This window comes from Heliangelus exortis, chromosome 16, assembly GCF_036169615.1.
Source record: "Heliangelus exortis chromosome 16, bHelExo1.hap1, whole genome shotgun sequence".
NCBI lineage: Eukaryota > Metazoa > Chordata > Aves > Apodiformes > Trochilidae > Heliangelus > Heliangelus exortis.
Window position 1 is genome coordinate 14,901,954 of NC_092437.1, and position 20,310 is coordinate 14,922,263.

General features: G+C 51.6%; 1 protein-coding gene across 1 annotated transcript in view; it reads right to left on the reverse strand.

The window, feature by feature from the left end:
* Window positions 1-3,399: 3,399 nt before the first annotated feature.
* The window catches only part of LOC139803568 (rho GTPase-activating protein 39-like), a 54,419-nt gene continuing 37,508 nt past the window's right edge, over window positions 3,400-20,310 (reverse strand). Inside the window, exons 4-10 of the mRNA XM_071759847.1 lie at window positions 16,968-17,514; window positions 15,629-15,718; window positions 9,676-9,749; window positions 8,159-8,358; window positions 7,181-7,272; window positions 6,486-6,655; window positions 3,400-5,916 (exon numbers count right to left, since the gene is read on the reverse strand). Of these exons, the coding sequence (XP_071615948.1) occupies window positions 5,722-5,916; window positions 6,486-6,655; window positions 7,181-7,272; window positions 8,159-8,358; window positions 9,676-9,749; window positions 15,629-15,718; window positions 16,968-17,514 (1,368 nt within the window). The 3' untranslated portion in view covers window positions 3,400-5,721. The remainder of the gene's footprint in view (window positions 5,917-6,485; window positions 6,656-7,180; window positions 7,273-8,158; window positions 8,359-9,675; window positions 9,750-15,628; window positions 15,719-16,967; window positions 17,515-20,310) is intronic.

A 20,310-nucleotide genomic window follows, 5' to 3' on the forward strand; every position in this document is an offset into this window, starting at 1 on the left:
CTCCCCACCACTCCTCACCTTACCTGTACTTGCTCTCATCAGCATCGCTGGAGGTTCCCACAGGCTGGGCTGACCTCCAAGCCTGCTCCCAAGGTGCAGACAAGGGCAGGAGATGAGGACTCACCAAGTCAGTGTGCCTTGCTGACAACAGCACTCCACACGCAAGCAGTTTACATCTCAGAACAGTTTCTCACCCCTTCATTGTTAGCCAGAGCATACAGAAAGGCCAAGAAGCAGCTGCAGGGCTCCAGAGAGGATTGTACAGCCTCAGCCTGTGCCCTTGGTTAAGGCAGGCACAGCCCCATCTGTGGAGCAGCATGGGAGAGACAGGCAAATGGAACTTCTGCATCAGTGCACCCCGACACCCCCTGATTTACTTGCAGTAGGAGAGGGGGCTGTAGCCCCCTTCAACTCCGTGTCCTCTTGGGGGCTGTCTCCTGCAGGTGACAGAGACCTTGCTCCAGAGGCCCTTCTGTGGTCCCTGGGGTATGAGTGTGTCTGTCCTGTGCTCTTCAGAATGTTCATCCTGCCCTGAGCATGGGCAGGCAGCACACACCACAGGGACACCCAGCTCAGAATTGGGGTAGAGCTGCAAACACAGATCTTTGTCTTTCCCAGCAGACACAAGGCCAGGTCATTTCAGGGAAAGTTGTACCTTGTGGCTGAAATAACCCAAAAGTCCCCTGCCCTCTCATCCCTCTGCCACCCCCCTGGTCTCCCTTCTTGTTTGTGGTCTGAATGAAGCACCAGGGAATGGGGCTGTGAGTGGAGATGAACTGACATAAACCACCAGTTCTTCTTTGGGAGAAGTATTAGCTTTTAAGACCAGCCCTAGTCTAGGGCTTCTGAATTCCTTCATGGGTTTGGGCCCTCAATCCTGCCAGGACCCAGCCCTGACTACTGAGGTTGCACAGCCCTCAAGTTCTCAGTCTTCAGACCTAAGCTCTGTTCATGGTACCAGGAGACACTAAGCACTTCAGACAAGTTGGAATGGCTTGATGGTGAGCTCCAGGCCACCTTTGAGGAAGCTCCAGGTGGAGGCCAGGGCAGGAGAAGCCCCTGGGAGATAGAGGTTCAAACCTTTGTGGGATGGGCAGCATCTTCAGCTGGTGCCTCCTGCTTTGAAAGGAAAAGTCCAGCTGATGAGTGACTCCATGTGTCCCAAAAGTTTTCCTGCATGGCCATCATGGCCACAGCACCACCCATCTTTGGTGGGTCCATATGTGGTCCACCTCACCCTGAGTGCCTGGGCTTTTCCCTGTGCCCTCTTCATGCCTGAGACAGTTCCCCAGCTGCCTGCACCCACACCCAGTTCTTTCCACCATTAACCACAGCTGATAAATGCTTATAGGACATCAGGAGCTGCCCTAAAAGCAGCAATGCTCAGCAGTTCAATCAGCTTTCTCCATCTTATCACTGGTGGTTGTCCCACAGGCAGTCTCTGGGTGTGCTACAGCCTGAGCCTTGCTCTGCAGAGCCCCAGCTCAGTGCCAAGTCCCCCAGCACTTTGCTGTGCCCACATCAAAGCCCTGCTGAGCAGTCAGGACAGGGACCTTCCCATCTCTGCAGGGCTCCTGATGGAGGCTCCTCTTGGTCTGGCCTCTCTCATCCCACAGGGCTGATTTAGTGCTAAGCTCAACATGAGGACTGGGCTAAAACCCTACATGAAGATTAGGCTAAAAATCAGCCTCCCACTACCCTGGATTTTTGTGGAGGTGGCACAGCCTCTGGGCACCTCTGGTTTGAGGGGGAAATGGAGTATCTCTGGTGGGCTAGGAGGAGGGACACCACCTTTTTTTTCACATTTGCAAGGAATGGAGGGACTGCAGGAAGCTTCTCTCCCAGGAGAGGTGGTGGGTGGATAGGATGAAGGGTCTGGGGGGTACCACGTCCTGAAGACCACCAAGCAGCTGCAAGTGCTGAGCCTCACCTTCCTCCATCTCAAGCTGAGCCTGGAGATGTACAAAACCCCCCCGTGATTCCCCAGCAGCTGCACAACCTCTTCAGGAGCTGGGATGGAGTGTGGACAGCAGCCTTGAGGGCATGGTGTCTGTCAGCTGCAACCAGGAGCTGGGAAAATTCTTTCCACCATTTTTGCTTGCAGATTCCCAGGATGTGATTGCAGCAGCAGCAAAAGGCTCACACCAGGCCCTGTGGGAAGGATTCTTGAACCTGTCAGAAATTCAATAGCATCAGCAAGAGCACCCAGCACAGCCAGGACACATCTCCCTTCTGCAACTGGTGGCAATCTCAGATGAGCTGCAGGTGCCTCCTCCTCTCTACCAGGAGCCAGAGCTGTGTCCCAGGCTGCCCTCTGGCACAGGGTCTGACTGTGCTCTGGGGGAAGCCACAAGCCTGTTGTGAGCCCAGGTGCTGCTCTGGCCACTGAGAGGCCATTTTCAGAGAACAGAGGTAACAAGGCAGGGCCAGGTGACTGCAGGAGCCAGCCCGGGTCTCTAAGCCTGAGCTGAAACACTCGGTTTGTGGGTTTTGATTTGGTTTTGTTGTTGTTTTTTTTTAATTTTGATTTGGCCAAAATAATCCCATTTCACTGCAAAGTCTCAGGGAACACCTAGACACCAAGTTGTAGACATCCAGTTAAAAAAGGACTGCATGAGGTTAGGATGCTATTTATATATTCTGATATATATATATATTATAGCTATATATAGGTGCTATTTATATTCTGCTTGTACTTTTCATTGCCCCTCTCCTGAAGGCTGCAGCCACCTCCTGTCCCCTCTGCCATCAAGGCTGGCATGAAAACCCAGTGATTTGGCCAACACAGGTATCTTCAGCTGCTGGAGTGACAGAGGAGCCTCAACTGGCTCTGCCTGAAATGTTCCATCTTTCTCCAGAGCTGCCAGGACAGGGACCATCCCTGAAGCAACAGCAGCCAGACCCAGGGCAGTAATTGCTGAGCCTCGGAATGGGGGTGGAGGAAAGACCAGAGAATCCTCCAGTCTGACATAAAGCAGCAGTGGAACCACATCTCCAACAGCAGGGACTCCACAGGGGAGGGACTTGTGTCTGGCCACCTCCTGGCCACCTCCTGCAGCACCCACAGCTGCTGAATCAGCAGCACATCCCTCTCTACCCTCTGACTGCCCGTTTGTGGAGCTATTGCTCAACAACTTCTCTCATCCCTTTTTGACCCTGAAGATCTGCATAAAGAAGTATTGTCCTTCATCTGTTTTAACCTTTCGTCTTCCAAGTTCCACCAAGTGTCCCTTAGCAGCTGCCTGAGAGTTACAAACAGGAGAACCAGCCCACAGCTTGGTTTTCAGGTCCCTCTGTTGTGCTGATTGCCAAATGTTATCCATGAGCACTGACACTTGGGCTGAAATCTGCAGCTCCAGGTGGGCATGGCTGCCTCAGAAATTCACAAAAAACACAAGGTACAACCATGGAGCTGGTATTTATTATTATAACAGAGGAGAGGCTGCTTTACTGATTTCATATTTACAAATCTGTTGGCAAAGAAAATAATATCCAGTGTCATTTATGAGCCTATTGTACAGCCCTGGCAAGAAGCATTGGTTTGTAACAGCAGCAAATGCCTATGGTGGATTGCCTGCTACAGCTAAGTGCAAGGAATAACAGGGATCAGCTGGGGGGTGGCTGCCTCCAGACCCTGCCCCATCCTGGCACAGAATCTGCAGCCCAGGGAGGGGGGAGCAGGAACCAGACGGCTGCTCCAGCCCCCAGCGGGGTGGGAGGTGCCCCCCCCAAACCTGTTCAGAGGTTTGAATGTCAGCACAAGGTGGCAGAGCTGGTAACTCCCTGCCTGATTCTACACTTCTGGGAAAGCAGCCCCACATCTGAATTCCAAGTTGTTCAGGGCTTCAGAAGGCCAAAGCGAGCTGAATGGTTTTGAAGCACTGGGGTGGGGTGGGATGGGATGGGATGGGATGGGATGGGTGTGTGAAGCAGATCCAGGCACATTTTTGGGGTCATGTCTGACAGAGCTAATCATGACATGGGAGCAAAACTTCCTGGCCTGCTGGACCACAGTGGCATCTGGTACAAGAAGAGGAATCGAGACCCTTGTTCAGCTGGGCACAAACAGAGCTCCTGGTGGGGAGTTCATCTGAGCAAACGTGTAGCCTGGAAACCCTGCTCACACACACCAAGAGATCCAAGCAGCAGCAGGCTCAGGGCACTCTGCATCTTATGCCCAAACTTTTGGTACATTTTCAGACATCAGCTTTAAACCTAACTGCTGGCAGGGCTCAGCTCCCAGCTGCAATGAGGAGAGGATGATCCCAGGTCCCCACTTGCAAGAGAGAAGGATACAGAAATGCATCTGCAACCTTGGATGCTACCAGCAGATGTGGCATAGCAGGAATAATCCCAACAAGCAGCTTTTTGCAGCAGGGAAAACATTTCAAAGAAGAGAAGAGTAACACCAGGATGCCACAGAATCAGTAATTGCTGCTTGCTAAGGAGCATGCAACAGGATCTGGAGGCTGTGGGGAAGTCCATGCCCTGCCTCTGGAAGACACTGCCCTTGCTGTGCCACAGGGGTTTAATAGCAGCAGTGAGAATGCTGAGCTGCTCACCTGACACTACCCCTACACAGGCTCCACCACACCACAGCTGCTCAGTTCTGCCTCTTCCCTTCTATTCCTTTTCCCTTTCCTTTCCCTTCCCTTCTCAACCCCTCTGCAACTTCCACGGCAATTCAGTGGGAAGAGCACAGGTGCCACAGTTTACTCCATGGAGCAGCAGCATTCCACGAGCACATGGCCATGCTGCTGCTCTGCCTGGAAGGGCACATCTGAGCACAGGAGCATTTCCTACAATTGGGAGCCTTCCTGGCTTTCTCTAGACCTGGATGAACCAGGAGGCTGCGCAAAACTGGTCCTGAGTCCTTGGCAGAGTGGTCTGGGAAGGAGCTGGTACCAGGAAGGGAGGTGCCAGACTCATGGAGACTGCTCTGAGCACAGTCTTAGATGATCTGCAGGAAAGCTGGTGCCAGCTCATGCTGCCCAGAGCAGAAAGGAGCTGCAAGGCTGCTCTGGTTGCCCCTCCAGAGGATGTGGCCCTCACTAGCAGAATGCCAAAGAGGCTGTTTACCTGTTTGGTGTCAGATACGTGGCCTTCCCCTTGTCCCCATCTCCTCTGCCTGGGCTGCAATGTGCTTCCCCTGACCACGGCAGTCCGAGGAACCTCTGCCTCAGTGAACCCCCTGTACCTTTACATCCCTTTACCAACAGCATCATGAGGTGTCTGAACCACCCTCATGGCTCCAACCAACAGCCTGCAGAGGTGAACCAGGCTGGCTCCAAGCAGTGGCATCATCCCCAATGGGACAGCAAGAGCCACAACACAGGAGTGACATCCTCCTACCTGAAGCCAACTCTGCCTCCAGAAGGCAGATGGAGTCTCACTGCCCCAGGGAGCAACTTCTCATGGTCATTCACAGCCCTGTCAATGAGCAACCAGTCCTGTGGCTCCAAGGAGGAGGGCTGTCCCCCTCTGGCATGCACTGGGAGGCCAGGAACCACTGCATCTGGCCTGATATGTCCAAGGACCTCCTGTTGCTGAGCAGCCTGAGCCTTCCAGGACTGTCCCGTTCTTGTCCTCAAGGCCAAATGCTGGGAGATGCTCAGGGTGTGACAACAGCAAGAACAATGGAAGAAACCTAAGAGGAGGGGAGAAGACTTTGGGCACTCAGCAACTCCCCAGAGCAATGTCTTGGCCCTCAGTGGCAGAGGCTCAGAGCAGCCCTTTGATGAAGCTGGTGTCCAGGTGCACGATCAGCATGCGGAGGAAGGACATTTCCTTGCGCGTGTTCTCAAAGATAACACGGGGGTCATCGGACTGGCAGCGCAGGCAGTTGGGGGCCATCACCATGGCCAGGTTATTCACATCCATCTTTGTCCTCCCCACGTTTGATGGCTGAGCAAAGACCTGCAGGTAATAACATACTTTCAGCCTGGAGCAGTGGAAAAGGGCAAGTGACCCTCCACATGTGGCCTAGGAGGTAGAAAGAGGGGAGATGGGGCCTCCTGGAAGGACGATGCCCCAGGAGTCTGACACCCACTGTGCTCCTGACACCCCAGGAGCCTCAGCACACAGGGAATACCATGCAGGTCTCAACTGGCCTCAAGCTCCACAAGGTCAGGAACACCTGGTTATTTATTGATGCCACGAGGGAAAAGACTAGAAGATCCCCCTCCATCAATCCCCACCTTAACTACAACTGGGATTCTGGCATTCCTGGCGTGCATGATCTCCTCCACTGTGGGTTTATGGAGGCCCTGAGGACAGGAGAGGAGCTCAGTGCAGCTGTGGCACAGCCAGCAGACAAACAGTGGCCTGGGGATGGTGGCAGTGAGCAGCCTGGATGGAGATGGCTGCCCGTGCATGGAGACACCTTGCTCTGCAGCCTCCACCTCCTAAAACCCTGCCCAGAGCCACCACTGATGCCCACTACCTGCACCCCATGTGTTCCAGGCTGCAGTGGGGGGGCTGCTTACCTGCAGGAAGTGTATGAGGTAACACAGCACCAGCCTGTTGAGCTCTGGCAAAAGCTGCACAACAGCAACAGCAGCATCGGGGTTCTCGTAGTTGCTGATACACTCTTTGTAGAACTGTTGGGGGATCACGGGCTCCTCCAGCTCCCGGTACCACAGCTTGAGAAGGGAGGCTGGGCAGAAAGCAGGGAGCATGAGAACAGCTCTGGTTCCCTCCCCACCCCCTTCGCAGGCAAACCTGGCAGCCAGGATGAACTCCTTCAGGAGACAGAGAACAGAAAGGGGATCTGCACTTGTGCCCTTTCACTTTATTTCAGTCTTGGCTCTGAAGCTCTCTGGCAGCCAAAGTGGACAGTCAGAGGAAAACTCTGACCCTTACCTACCTGCTCCTCCAGGAAGTGGCTCTGGGGCCACCTAAAGGAAAGGACAAGGCAACCTTGGGGCTTTGGGTCCTGAATGATTCCCAGGTGCTCTGTGGCCTCACTGGGTCAGACCCAGCTGGAGGCAGAGGCTCCTGCACCACCCCCAGTGCTTTGCTATGGGCAGGGTTTGGAAAGACAGCAGAAAGGCACAGAATGAAAACTCAGTTGGTGAAGAGAGAGTGTGCAAATCCCCAAGCAGCAGCACACCTCCTGGGCTGCTCCTGCACCTTCTCCTCTGCACTACCACAGCTGGGGCTACAGCACACATTCCCATACCTGGGATGTTGGGGTCACTGAGGCCACTTGGGATTCTCCACTGATCCACCTGCAGCTTCAATGCATTGACTTCATCTATGTCACCAGGTATCCTGCACAGGGAGACACAGTAAAGGTGCTTTAGAGAGCTAGCAGGGCCATGTGCCTGTGTGGCAGCTAGCTGGCAAACTTTGGCTCCAAACCTAGTTCCAGGGTGTCAGGGAGAAGGAAAACCACAGCAGAGGTAGCTAGAGTTCCTCAGAGAGAATGGGTTGCCTGTTTTCAGACACAGCTTTCAAGTGGGGGTAGAAGAAACACTTGTCTCCTTCCCACTAATTCACTCACCAGCTATCCTTCTGTCCTTAGGGGTGATTATTTTTTGTAAAACTGGGCCTCTCTCCAGCATGTTCAGTCCAAAGATAAGAAGCCTCTCTTCCTAAATACACCAAGATACTCAAAACCCTTGCAAGGCAAAGTTGAGTCTTTTGCTAGCCACTTTAAATCAAGTTTAGCTACTGAAAATGTAACACAAATCTTAAATGAAACTAACAAAAAAAAACCACCCCAAAAAAGAAAAAAAAAAACCAAAAAAAAACCAACAAACCAGATTCCTCCATGTTCACCATACAGATTCTGTCTCTTGATTCCTCATGTCTTGTGCATCATTGAGGCTGCTTTGCAGCACTCTTATGAACTCCTCTGCCAGGAACCCAAGAGCTTCTTCTGTCCTTGCACTGGCCAACTACTGCTGAAGCTGATGGAAGTTCAATGCCCTGCCTGGGTACTTGCTGTCCTAATAGTTCAACTCACATCTAGGCTGCACAAAAATGTATTAAGCACTTAGCATACTGTAAGAAGTGATTCCTGAACCTGGTAAAGGTCAGTGACCAGCACTGGAATGCTGCTCTCAGGGAAGAGGAGGTCAATCTGAGATCAATCTTCATTCCTCGGCTTGGGAGGACTGACCTGTGGGTGGTTCAAAAGTACCACAGTGCTCACCTGAAAATCCCCTCTGTCTGCTCTCCCCCCAGAGCCAGGACCTGCTGGGAGAGCTGTGTCTGCACCCAGGGCAGTTTGTTCCCCGGGTACATCTCCTGCTGCCGCTGCATGATCTCCTCCAGGGAGCTGCCGAAGAGCGAGGGGGTGACGATGGCGTTCCTGGCGTGCATGATCTCCTCCACTGTGGGTTTACGGAGGCCCTGAGGACAGGAGAGGAGCTCAGTGCAGCTGTGGCACAGCCAGCAGACAAACAGTGACCTGGGGATGGTGGCAGTGAGCAGCCTGGATGGAGAGGGCTGCCCGTGCATGGAGACACCTTGCTCTACAGCCTCCTAAAATCACAGAGGGTTCAATTCATTGGGGTTAAGTGGAGCAGAGAAGCTGCTGCCTGTTGGTAGGAGACCACATTGGGAAGTTTGGGCTGTTTCTGCAGGGATTCTGTTGCTGTGTTTTGCACAGTGGAGGGACTGCTACAGCTCTACCTGCTGGAGAGGTGGGTGGAAGCTGGAGGTGGAAGCATGGAGCCCAGCCAGCGGAGCACCTGGCCATGGGACAGCTGAAGAACAGCCCTCTGGAGAAAGGACTTCCAGGTATGTCCAACTCCAAGAAAAGCTTTGCTCTCAGAGATGCTAAAGCTCTCTGAAAAGTGGGCACCAGCACTTGTTGCTTCTGAAAGACACTGACATTTGAAAGGAGCTTTGGACCTGCCCTGCCAGAGGCTGGGAGGAAGGCAGTGGTGGCCCGGGGCTGGCAGGCAGCCCCATGGCCATTCAGCAGTGACCCCTCGGCGGGCAGGAGCCACGGGGGCTGCAGTCGTGTGAGATGCATGTCTGGACATTTCCTGTCCTGCCCCCGCGGGGACGCCGGGAGCCTTCACCCCTCCCGAGGTATTTCAGCTATTTGCTCGCTGTACAGGGAGTCCAGATGGCAGGGAGGCCCCAGAGGGATTTGAAGAAATGAAAGATGACAGGATCTGGCTTGGAGACCGAGGATGGACAGGCTGGGGCTGCCTGCCAGCTTTCACAGCCCTGTGCAGAACTGCGTGGGGGAAAGGGAGGAGGGGGATTTCCAGCTAACGCAGAGCACTGAGGCTCTCCTCTGCAGCAGCCATCTCTGCTGTGGGATTTGGGGAACTGGGAATGAATAATTCTGCAGTAAAAAAGCAGCGAGGCTTGGCCTGTGCAAACTCTCAGTGGCAAAGGGAGACTGTTCCCTCATCTGAAGAAATCAAACGCTGGGCATTCCCTGCACCTCTAGCCCTGGGGAGAGGCAAACATCAGGTTTGTCCTCCACATCCCTAAGACCAAGGAGTGCCAAGCCACTGCTGCCTGCCAAGAGGATGGCAGGACCTGGGCAGCAGCCTTCACCCACAGGTTCATGGGGGGACAAGCCCTGAGCAAGCCTCTCCCGCTCACTCTGTCTCCATTTCCCATCACTAAATCAGCGGTGAGGTGCCAGAGCCCTGGGACCCGAGAAGCTGCGTGTGGTGCAGGCAGCCCCCTGGAGCAGCTGCTCACCTTTTTGCCTCCAGTGACAGCCACTTTCTGGAGTTTCCGGTAGCAGTACTTGGCGTAGGTGCTGATGGGCAGACCTGGTGGGAAGGAAAGTGAAGGGTCAGCCCTCAGTGCCATTCACACACCACAGTGACACCCCACAAAGAGCACCGGGGCAGCTGGTCCCACCAGCACCCCAACAGCCACCCCCCTTTTGTGCAGAGAGGCTGCCAGCACCCCAAGGCCCTGCAGCCCTGTGGCAGGCAGCCTCAGCACAAGTTGCTGCTTGGGCTTGGCAGGATTCAGCTCCTGAGTCACAGCTCAGAGCTCTGCACCTCCCACCCTGCTCCTGAGGAGATTCACAGGCAGCCTGACCCCGTCCTGACTCCACACGAAGCGTTCAGAGCCCGGCAGGTGAGTGAAAGCCCTTGCTCTGAGCAGCTGACACCCAGGGCTGGGTGGTTACCAATTGCCAGGGAGCAGGCAGAGCCAGGCTCTAACCCGGGAAGATTTCAAAGTCTTTTAAACAAATTGTTTCTGATTCAAGAACTGCAATGTTAGGAAGAGGCAAGAGCAGCCAAAGGTGCGTGGGGCTGGAGGGGCGATCCATGAACTTGGGACACAGGGAGAGGGATGGGAGGGCAGAAGGGCCTCTTCTCAGCCTCCTTCTCCCTCCTGCAGCCCAAGTCTGTGCCATGAGGCTCCGTGACAGGAGGAGAATCAGAGCCAGGGGAGCTCAGGAACTTGCCCACAAGAGCTGCAGCCCCCACGAGAAGAGCTGCTCTGGCTGCGCTGGGTTCAGCAAACTCAGAGGGCAAGCAGAGCCAGGACTCACAGAACTAATCCCCTCGTGACACCAAGAGAAATGTTTGCACTGACAGAGCACTGATTGCTGGGAGAGTTTTTCCAAAACCGTTGGCCTTTTGTTCTTTTTCGAGTCAAACCCAAATTGCTTGCTGAAAGCAGTGAATAGATCTGCCCTATTTGATTCCCTGCCAGGCTCAAAGCTTGCAGCGGAGTTCAAAATACTTGTGGCTTTTAAAAATCTACATTCTGGTCAGATGCTGCGCTTCAGAACAGCCTTGTACACACCCCTAGGGCTTAGGTGAGCTGGTCAGGAGCCTGGAGTTCCTCAGTTCCTCTCGATGTGGAGGGAGGACAAGCTCTTCTCAAGGAGAACAGCATTTCACAGAGGTGAGAGATGCACTTTCCTCGTCCTCCTCTCAGCCAGCAGACAAACCACAGTCCTTGGCTCCCCGGAATGAAACAAGCCCCCTGTGCCTCAGACAAGCTGCTTGGCTGTCCCAGCTGGAGCAGAGCCTCTCCACAGTGCTGGAGCAGTGCCCAAGGAGGACAAGAGCATCCCCCTCTCCCAGACAAAGGGAAGGAAAGTCAGTTTTGAGAATTTCTCTCTCTTGGGAATATCTAAAGCAAAATATTCCCTGTATGCAAAAATGCTGCTAATCCCAGGCATGATTTACACTGGAAATATCTAAGGATTAAAGAAAACAAAACCAGTGAGCTGCTTTGTGATGCTTCACTATTTCAGGTTACAACTTTTGTTGTTAAAATGGGCACAGTGTCATCTGCTGCACAAAGGAGGGGATGGGAATAGATTGCTCTGTGTCTCTGCAGCACAATTACAAGGGAGGCAGCACATTCAAAACTAATAATGATACAAAATGTTTTTTTCACACTGTAATTAGACCGTGAAACCCATAATCATCCTAAGAGTTGAACAAGGTTTGCAAAGGAACTGACTGTCTTGACACGGGGGCAGCAGCTGGACACGTTCACTTGAAGCCTGTTTTGTACTTTCCCAGAAAGCCCCCGGATCCTGGGAAAAGCCAAAAACCTACATCCTGCACTTCCTGCAGCGAGGCATCCTGTTCCCAGTGAGGACCAAGCTGCAGCCTCTGATCCAGAGGGGACAGCCAGGGCTGTGTGTGGAGCCGACCAAATTTCAAACAAATAAACTGAAAATTAAACTTGCCCCGTGCACAAGGGGCAGGACCTGTCATTGCCCACGGATCAGTCACAAAAAAGCAGAGGGAGCCCCGAGGAAGGGGGTGACCTGTGCTCTGCCACAAAGGCTCCCACAGGGTTCCCCCAAAAACCCCCCAGCCCCAACCCCACCCCTGCCAGCTCCTGGGGCACCTGCAGAGCCAGAGGGGTGAAGGAGACACGGAGAGGCTGGGAGACAAGTGGTGAGCTGGAGATGTGAGGGAGAGGAGCAGAATTTAGCTTTAGCCTTTGCTTTCCCAAACCTGAGCCCTGACTCAGCCATCTGGCTGCTTTTAAAATGCTGAGCTGGGGAGGAGCTCCTGGCAGTTCCCTTTCCTTGCCAGGTACCCCCTGTGCTGCTCCCCAGCTCTTGGCCCCGGTGCAGGGAAGGGCTGGAAAGGGCTAATACTGAAGGCAATTCCACTTCCCTGAGCACACCATGAATCTGTGGAATCCAAAGCTGATCTGTTACTTCCTGTGGTACCAGGGTAGCCCCAGGAGCTCGGGAACAGAAGGCTACCAACAACCCACACAGTGAAAAACAGTTTGCAAAGGAAAATATTTTTCCATGTGCTGGCCTAGAAATACATGTGAGGAGCTTCTTCAAGAACATCTTTTATAAGAAGTTAAAAAATCCAGGCAGGGCACATGCAGGAACATACCTTCTGGAATAGACTTGAACTCTCTCCTGCCAAAAAATGTCTTGAAAAATGCAGCAAACAATGTGGATTCAGAACACAGCCATGGAACACATATTTTAGCACAGCAGAAGCTGCTGTCTTGGTTTCTCTGTGATCTTCCCCAGCCTGGACCAGCCAAACCAGACTCTCAGACCAGGGCCATGCTCTTTGGCACTGGAGTTGGTGTCTCCTGAACAGCTCAGCTGGGCTCTGCACCAGTGCCACTCTCCTGGCTTTGACCTGCCCAGGCACCCTGGGTTTACAGCAGTGTTCTAGCTCCTCTTCCTCACCCCCCCAGTGCACCTTTCTGCATCCCAGCAATGCTGCTCCACCACCCTTGCCTTCAGGGAAAATGCTGTGCTTTGCCAGCCCAAAGTGCTGTGACATCAGCAGCCTGCATCTGCCACCAGAAACATAAAAAACAGACAGAGGATGTCTGAAAAATGAGTGTCCTCTTTGGAAAATCTCCCAGCTAACAGCAGGTGGGAGATACCCTGAGGCAGCGTTGCACCTGGACCTTTCACCATCACTTGACAGTCCTTTCTGCTCCAAATTTGTCCCATTTCTCCCTAAATCTCTTTATGCTCATAACCTGGACAGCACCTACTCTGCCAACTCCTAATAATTTAATTTTGTGATTCAGAGCAGAACACTCTTAAGCCCAACAACAAAACCAGGTGGTTTCTAACTCTCTTAAAACAACAAACAAGAAATCCTCTTCCTCTCACTTTCCCCAGGTGTCCTGCAGTTTCCTTCAGTCCCCTGACCTTCTCCTCCCTTCCCTCCTCCAGGTCCAGCTCCTGTGGGGCTTCCTCTGTCACACGGAGGGACCATGGGCAGGACTCGTGGGCACAGCACGAGCCACGTGCTGCTTTGCTCTCTGTGCCTTTTCTACAAGCTCCTCATCTTCTGTTTGATTTCTGACTGCTTCCTAGCACCATGTGTACATTTCTGGAAACTCAAACACAGGCTCCAAAATGTCTTTCCCTCCCTGAAACAGCTCTGCAGGAGCCTCCTGCTGCCCCTGCAGTTAGGGATGTCTCCCCATGTACAAAACTTGGCTTTTGCTGGCAGTTTTCTCTGTTGTTTGATCGTGTAGTTACTCACCCTTTTGAGATCCCTCTGCACCTTTAGTTTGTACAGTCTAATATAATTAATAATTTTGTAACAACACTGAGCTGCCAGCTCATTATTTGTCTCCTTGTACAAACCCAAAGCCCAGATTACATTCCTGTAGGATCAGCAGACAATCCTCCTCCTGAGAACACATCATTTATATCTACCTGTTATTTATTCTTCTGCCTTTCAATGGGTTACTGATCATGAAAAGACCTTGCACCACCTTCATATTTCATTTACTCACAGAGAATTATACCAGAAGGTGAAGACTGAAGATGTAAGCATGGGAAACTTCAAAATAATTTCTTTGCACGTTAGATAAGTATGAACTCACCCAAGTATTTATCTACAAGCCTCTGCACTGAAAGAAGTGTGTGTGGGAAATCTCTGCTCTAACTCCATTTTTCACTATATTCTACTATTCAATTCCATCTGAAAACAGTACATTTAATTTTCTTACAGATTGATCTGCTAAATTGCTGGTGCATCATCCATAACCATCTAAATATTTCAGAGCTACTTATGAACTTCTCACAATGGCCTTGAAGCATCAGGAAGCTGCATCCTACCCACCCCTCACACATCTGGAAATGGGGCTGGTGGAGCAGCCTGAGCCTTTCAGCTGGCAGCAGACAGCACCTGCCACATCCCTGCAGAATCCCCTCTTTCTTGGGGTCAGACCCCAGAAAACATCCAGTGTTATCAGTCACTTGTGAAATTGCTGGTTCCAGGGACGTGCCAGCCCCTGTCACCTTTACAGATCCCAGTAGGAGCCTGCAGAGCAGTTCTTTTATTCTAAAGCCTCAGGTCATGGCCAGAGCAGGGCTTCTGTGTGCCAGGAAGCTGACAGGGTCCAGCAAAGGGACAGCATGTAACCTGTGCCCAGAGCCCCAGCTGAGGCCACACAGGCACCTCTGACTTTCAAGTGCTTCATTCTGGAAGTTTTAGAAATTTTATAAATCTATCCTGGTATGCGTTTTTCATAACATTTCATTCACACACATATATAATATTTTTTTAAGTGTATTTTTTGTTTTTAGGTAAAACTACCTCTGTCTTCCTAAGCACATGCAACAGATGGAAGCACTCACACAAAGAGCCTGCTCACCCAAAGACAGAGCATGCCCTGCACACAGCAATCTCCAGGGAGCTGTCCCAAAAAAAGATACCCAAGTGCCTCTCAGCAGAAGGAAAATGACTTTTTGAAGACTCAGAATGGGCTGAACTTTCCTGAGCCTGAACAGTAAAGAAAAAAGATATATCCCTGCTAGAAATTTAATCCCTCTGTGTAATTTCAGGTCTCTGCTCTGAATCCCACTGGAGACAGAGGAGTGACAGACACTCTTATTGCAGGGGCTGCAACCCAGGGGCCTCCTCAGGAACCTCCCGGACTTGCAGCTGCCTTGGGGGAGGAGGGACACAGGGAAGCCACCCCAGGAGAGGGCAGCTGGGGTGTCACACGCCTGCCTGCTGGCATCAGGTAGGGCTGATGCAGGGAGCAGGACTCCAGCTCTCCCAGAATAAAATCACAGAGGCCACATGATATGAAGTGCTGCCTGATATGAATTCAAAGGATTAGCTCAAATTTCCTGGAAGTAACATGAAAAAAAGTTAAAAATGAACGGACTTTGCTTAGCAAGACTTGAACCAGACCAGGTATTTCCCTCCAGGCAGCAATTAAAGCCTGAGGCTGGAGGAATATGTGAGCTCCTGCCCATCTGGCAGAGATGATATTGCAAGCCCTGGGGTAGTGTCCAGGGAGTGTGGACAAGGGGAAGCCAATACTGGAGAGAAAAAGGCAGTGCTCTTTGTGTCCTCCCTGAAGGTTCTCAGGTTGGGTGGTGCTTTACAAACTCCATGACTACAATTGACTCAGGTTCTTTTCCCCACGCTGGCTCCATGTCTGGAGTGTGCTATGGGGAACCCTGTAGCACACACAGACCAGATCAGCTTCACCCCAGGTCTGTAGCTAAATGAAAATCCACTTCTCACACAACTGTGAGATGAAGTTGCCACACTGGTACCTGTCCTGTATTGTGCCCAGCTCTGCTCTGCTCAAACCTCTCACACCCATCACCTGCTGTAAAGCACTGCTCTGATTTTCAGCATCCCTGCCTGCCAGAGGTCAGTGCAGCTCTCCCTCTAGGCCCCCTGCATGCTGTCCTTCCCTTTACCTTCATCCTCAGTGTTTTGTTTCCTCTTTTTCCTGGATTTGGAGTTCTTCTTGTTTTTCAGATCCACAAGCTCCTTGATGCGCTGGGCAACTGAAAAAAATCAAGAAAAGCTCTGGTTTAATGACATGGAATGATAAAATACCACAGCCCAGAACTGCCCTAAGACACGGTGACCATCTCATTCCAGTGTGAGGTCTGCCTGAGGAAAGGTCCTGTACCACAGCCAGCTTCAAACATAGCCCCCCCAGCGTGGGGCCCAGACCATGACTCAACTTCTCCAAATGGCCAAATAATTGAGAAGGAGCTCCAGAAAACAAGCTTCTACCTAAGTAAACTCATTGCCTAAGTACCAGCAGAAGGAACAACTGCTTTCTCCTCCTTGCTGCCTGGACCCTGGTGCTGACAAAGTGATTTTTCACTCCTGGGCCAAGTGTAGCTGAAGGGAGTGGTTTTGGGGAGAAATGACAAGGTCCTGGGATCCTCAAGAAAACCCAAACCAGTGCTGCACATCCAACAGTTCAGTGAAGAAACACCACTTTAAAAACCAGAAGACAAACACAGGCATTGCACCACTGCTGCCTTGAGACCCACCCACCTCCACTGCCACACCAGGGCAGAGAGATGCTGGACAAGAACCTCTGCACCTGCCCTGCAAATCTGGGGGGATTTCAAGTTGAGTTTGAAGCCCCCAGTGGAAATATGTGCTCTGGTTTCTCACCTGACACTGGATGAGACACAGGGAATGCTGCTGAAACAGTGACAATCAGCCCATGAACACTCCTGCTTGGTTTGTTGGGGTTTTGCACAGGGTGCAATGTAAAATTGTGGTAATAAGCAAATGTATGCTGGGCTGGTCCCCAAGGCTTCTGCAAGACCCCTAAATGGCATCTGCTCACAAAAGCCATAACATCCTTCAGGATCCCAGTGACTTGTCAGGCTAAGGCCTGTTTGTAATGTTTGCAATAGCTCCCCTAAAAAATTCTGTATTGACATCCATCTTTTTTTTTTTCTTTTTTTTTTTTTTCCTTCCTTCCTTTAAGGAACTTTGAAGCAAACAGTGTTTTTAGAGAACCCAAAGAGCTCTTTTCAGAGCTGCTCTCGCCACGCAGCTGATGAGATGAGCACAGCCCAGGGCTGATCTTTCCCTGCCAGTGAGAACTGCCAGGAGATGAGCTGATGGCAGCTTCATCTCACCCAGGGAGGATGAATTTGCCCAGCACATGGTGCTCTCACACCAAAACCACAACCCTGGCTGGTGACTACCTCTTTTTTATAAACACCAGACAACCCCGAGTTCATGGCCCAAGCCAGCAGGACAGGGTGTGCAGGAGGCACTTACTGTTTTCATCACTGTCAAGGTGGCGATAAATGTACCCTTCCAGGTAAGACTGAAATTTGGGGGATGGGGAGAAAAAGGCCAGGCTGATGGCCATCAGTTCCCAGCCCCAGGCCAGGCTTCTGAAGCAGGTGTTGTCTGTTGTCTGCCGGATCAGCTGGATGTACAGCTCGTCCCGCAGGCCCTGCACGCTCCAGCACTTGGTGACGGTCACCAAGGCCACGTGGTTCCGGTCCATTCGGGTCTGACGATCCCCCATGTAGCTCTGCACCAGTTTGAACATCTCACACGCCTCCTTTTTGATGGTGCGGTTGCTGGTGATGAGCATGGGCTTCTTGATGGAGCCCCCGTTCCAGGAGAGCATGTTGGAGATGGAGATCCGGCGGCGGAAGATGCCCTGGGTGTGCATGTTGAGGTTTTTGGAGGCCCAGTCTGCCATGCTGCTCTGGGACAGGGGCTTCCTCAGGGTGGTGTAAGGGAAGTGATATCCCATGCAGCCAGCAGGCTGGGCACTGCTCTCCTGCTTGGGGTCCAACTCGATGGTCCCGGGCTGCAACGGAGAACAGAAGTGTCAAAAGTGACTCCTCACCCTGCTGGGACAATCCTCACCAGTGAGGCAGGAAGCTACCAGTAACTGCAAGGTGGGGAATCTGGGAAACACGTGTGGCTGTGCCAAAGCCTGGCTGGCACAGCCCCACACACTGATGCTGTTCCCAAGGCGAGTGTGGGGACACGGAGTAACAGGGCCGACTGTCCAAGTTCTCCCAGAGCTCCAGGGGACAGCCCGAGCAGGAGTACAGCTCTGTGGCACCAGGCAGACCCCAAAGAGCCAAGGTTCTCCCCACTCCCAGTTCCCACAAGGCTGCAGAAGCCCAGGAGCTGGGTGGGGAATACCAAGAGGGCAGATACTTGACAGCCACAGCAATACTGGGGTTATTTCCTTCCTGTATTTACCCTTTCTGGCCCCTACAACCCCACAGCCGTTCTCACCATTACTATTTTTCCAAATTCTACTAAAAAAAAAAAAAAAGACAAAATCAAATCAACCTGGCAAGGGACCATTGGGAGCTGCTGAGCTTCAGGCACCATGTGCCTGGACAATCTCTGCACTGAGGCATTCAAAACATGGATCTCAATTCCACCATGACCTTCCTAGTGGAAATACTGGCAAGACTCACCAACAGCACAGGAAAAGCTAAGGGAGGCAGATTGGAGCATGGTCACAGCCATTTTTGATGGCAGTGCTGTCACCCAGGTGGGATAAACAGTGCTTGGGTTGGTAAAATGGAAGAGACTGGTATCTGGGTCAGTCTCCACCACTGCCCAGGCTGGATCTGCACCCAACCCTCCACTCACACCACGAGTGAAGGATCTCTCCATCAGTAACCCTGCTCCTCAGTGTCCATGGGACAGATACAGACTGCAGACCCAGCACTTCCATGGGTACCACTGCACAGGACACAGGCACATCCCTGGGATGGGCTCCCTACCATGTTTTCCTACCCAAGGCAGGCAGAACCTTCCCCAAATTAAATCCAAATTGTCCACAACTATTGGGTTGGTTTTAATTCTCAGAGGACTAGGGAGGGACAGCTGCTCCCCACCCACACTGATCAAACTCATCTGCTCCAGGGACAAGGCCACTGATCACAAGTTCACAGAGATAAGGAAGCAGCAGAGACAAAGATCTTCCTTCCTCCCAGCCCTTGTCCCTGCTCCTACCCCAGTGGTCACTGTGGATAACGACATAATTAGAGCTTGGGTAGTACTGATCCCAAGAAAATGAAGTGTAATAACAACCTGTGAGAATAAGACACTTCTTTTGCCCACACAGAATTCAGGATGGAAGTGGCAGCCTGGGACACATATGGAACTCAAACGCCCAACAAGTTTTTTTTTTAGGAAACAGACTTCTTTGTTAGACTTTAAATTCCCAGGTAAACAGCCCACACTTCTGTGTTCTCCAAGGAGATCTCCAGTAAGTAGGAGAAAACCAAACAAGATATTCCTGAGGTTTTTTGGTTTTAAAGGAAGACAAAGAAACAGAAATCCTGCTAATTTTGGTTTTGCAGTGGAAAAAGTGAAATAAAACACACATTTCCTCTCTTCACACATCACCTTTACTATGCATGGCACACTCTATTCTGGCCTTGGCCTGCAGTCAACCCCAAAATACACACTGGTTCTTAAATACTTAGAGCCAGTCAGTGTTTTCTTCTGAGTAAGGAGGAACTGCTGAACTCATGACAGAGGCTTGTGCAGTCCCACCCGTCCCTATCTTGCCCCAAACAGGTATCTACATGTGGATGACAGGATTAGCACACATCACACTCCACCTCTTATTGCCAGCCTGGGGCACAGTAATTTCTCCTGCTTGTCTACTTAGTTTGGGGTTTTTATACCTTGAGTTACCCCTCTACCTCCTCACCCTCTCTGAATTCACTCAACATGTTGCCTAAAAATCCCTGCCTGCAGTTTTTCTCTATTTTTCTCTGCTATCTGCATCCTCAATCTCCTTCAGTCCACCTTCCATACCCAGGATTGATTTTTCTCCTACCACCCCAATTGCTCCTTCAGCATGCTCCTTCTCAGGTTCCACCTCCTCATGGCTCTCTAGAGATTCAACAGCCTCTTGCTTCTCTCTTCTCTTTCCAGAGTTTATCTCTCAAATCTCATTCACACAACTACCCAGCTATTAACTTTGTGCTGACAGGACACACCCACTCTGCTCAGCCTGTCCAAGAACTTCTGCCCACCCTCCCTGGATAATGGATTTCCTTGTCTCCTGATTCCCCTCTCCAGCAGGCAGGTCCAGCACAGGGCACTGCTGGTGACTCAAGCCACAAGCTGCCATTTCAAAGGACACAGCAATTTTGATGCCACATTCTCTGCAACCTCCTCCCCTCCTTCCTGCCACTCGACACCTCAGCATCTTTCTGTAAATATTTATTTATTGATTTGCTGTCTTTCCTACAACATCCATCCCCTAACATCTTCCACTGTATTCACCTTCTCCAACCTACCACATATCAATCATTCTTCTTCACTTTCAAGGCTATTCCCAGCCTGTTCCCAGCCCACCATCTCTTGTGCATAATCAAGCCATCAAGTCTCAACTCATGGCATCAATGCACCGAGGTGTAGCACATCCTGAAGACCTGAGAGCAGCCTCCCAGCAAGCCTAAAAGGCTGAGAAACGAAATTGCTGAACTATGTGAGTCATGTGAACCCAAACAGGCTCTGTGCCTGAAAAATGGAAAATGCAGGAACAAGGAATCAGTGTTTAAAAGGGTTTCAGGTAGAAGCAAGGCACCACGGATCAGAAATTACAATAAAGAGAAGAAGA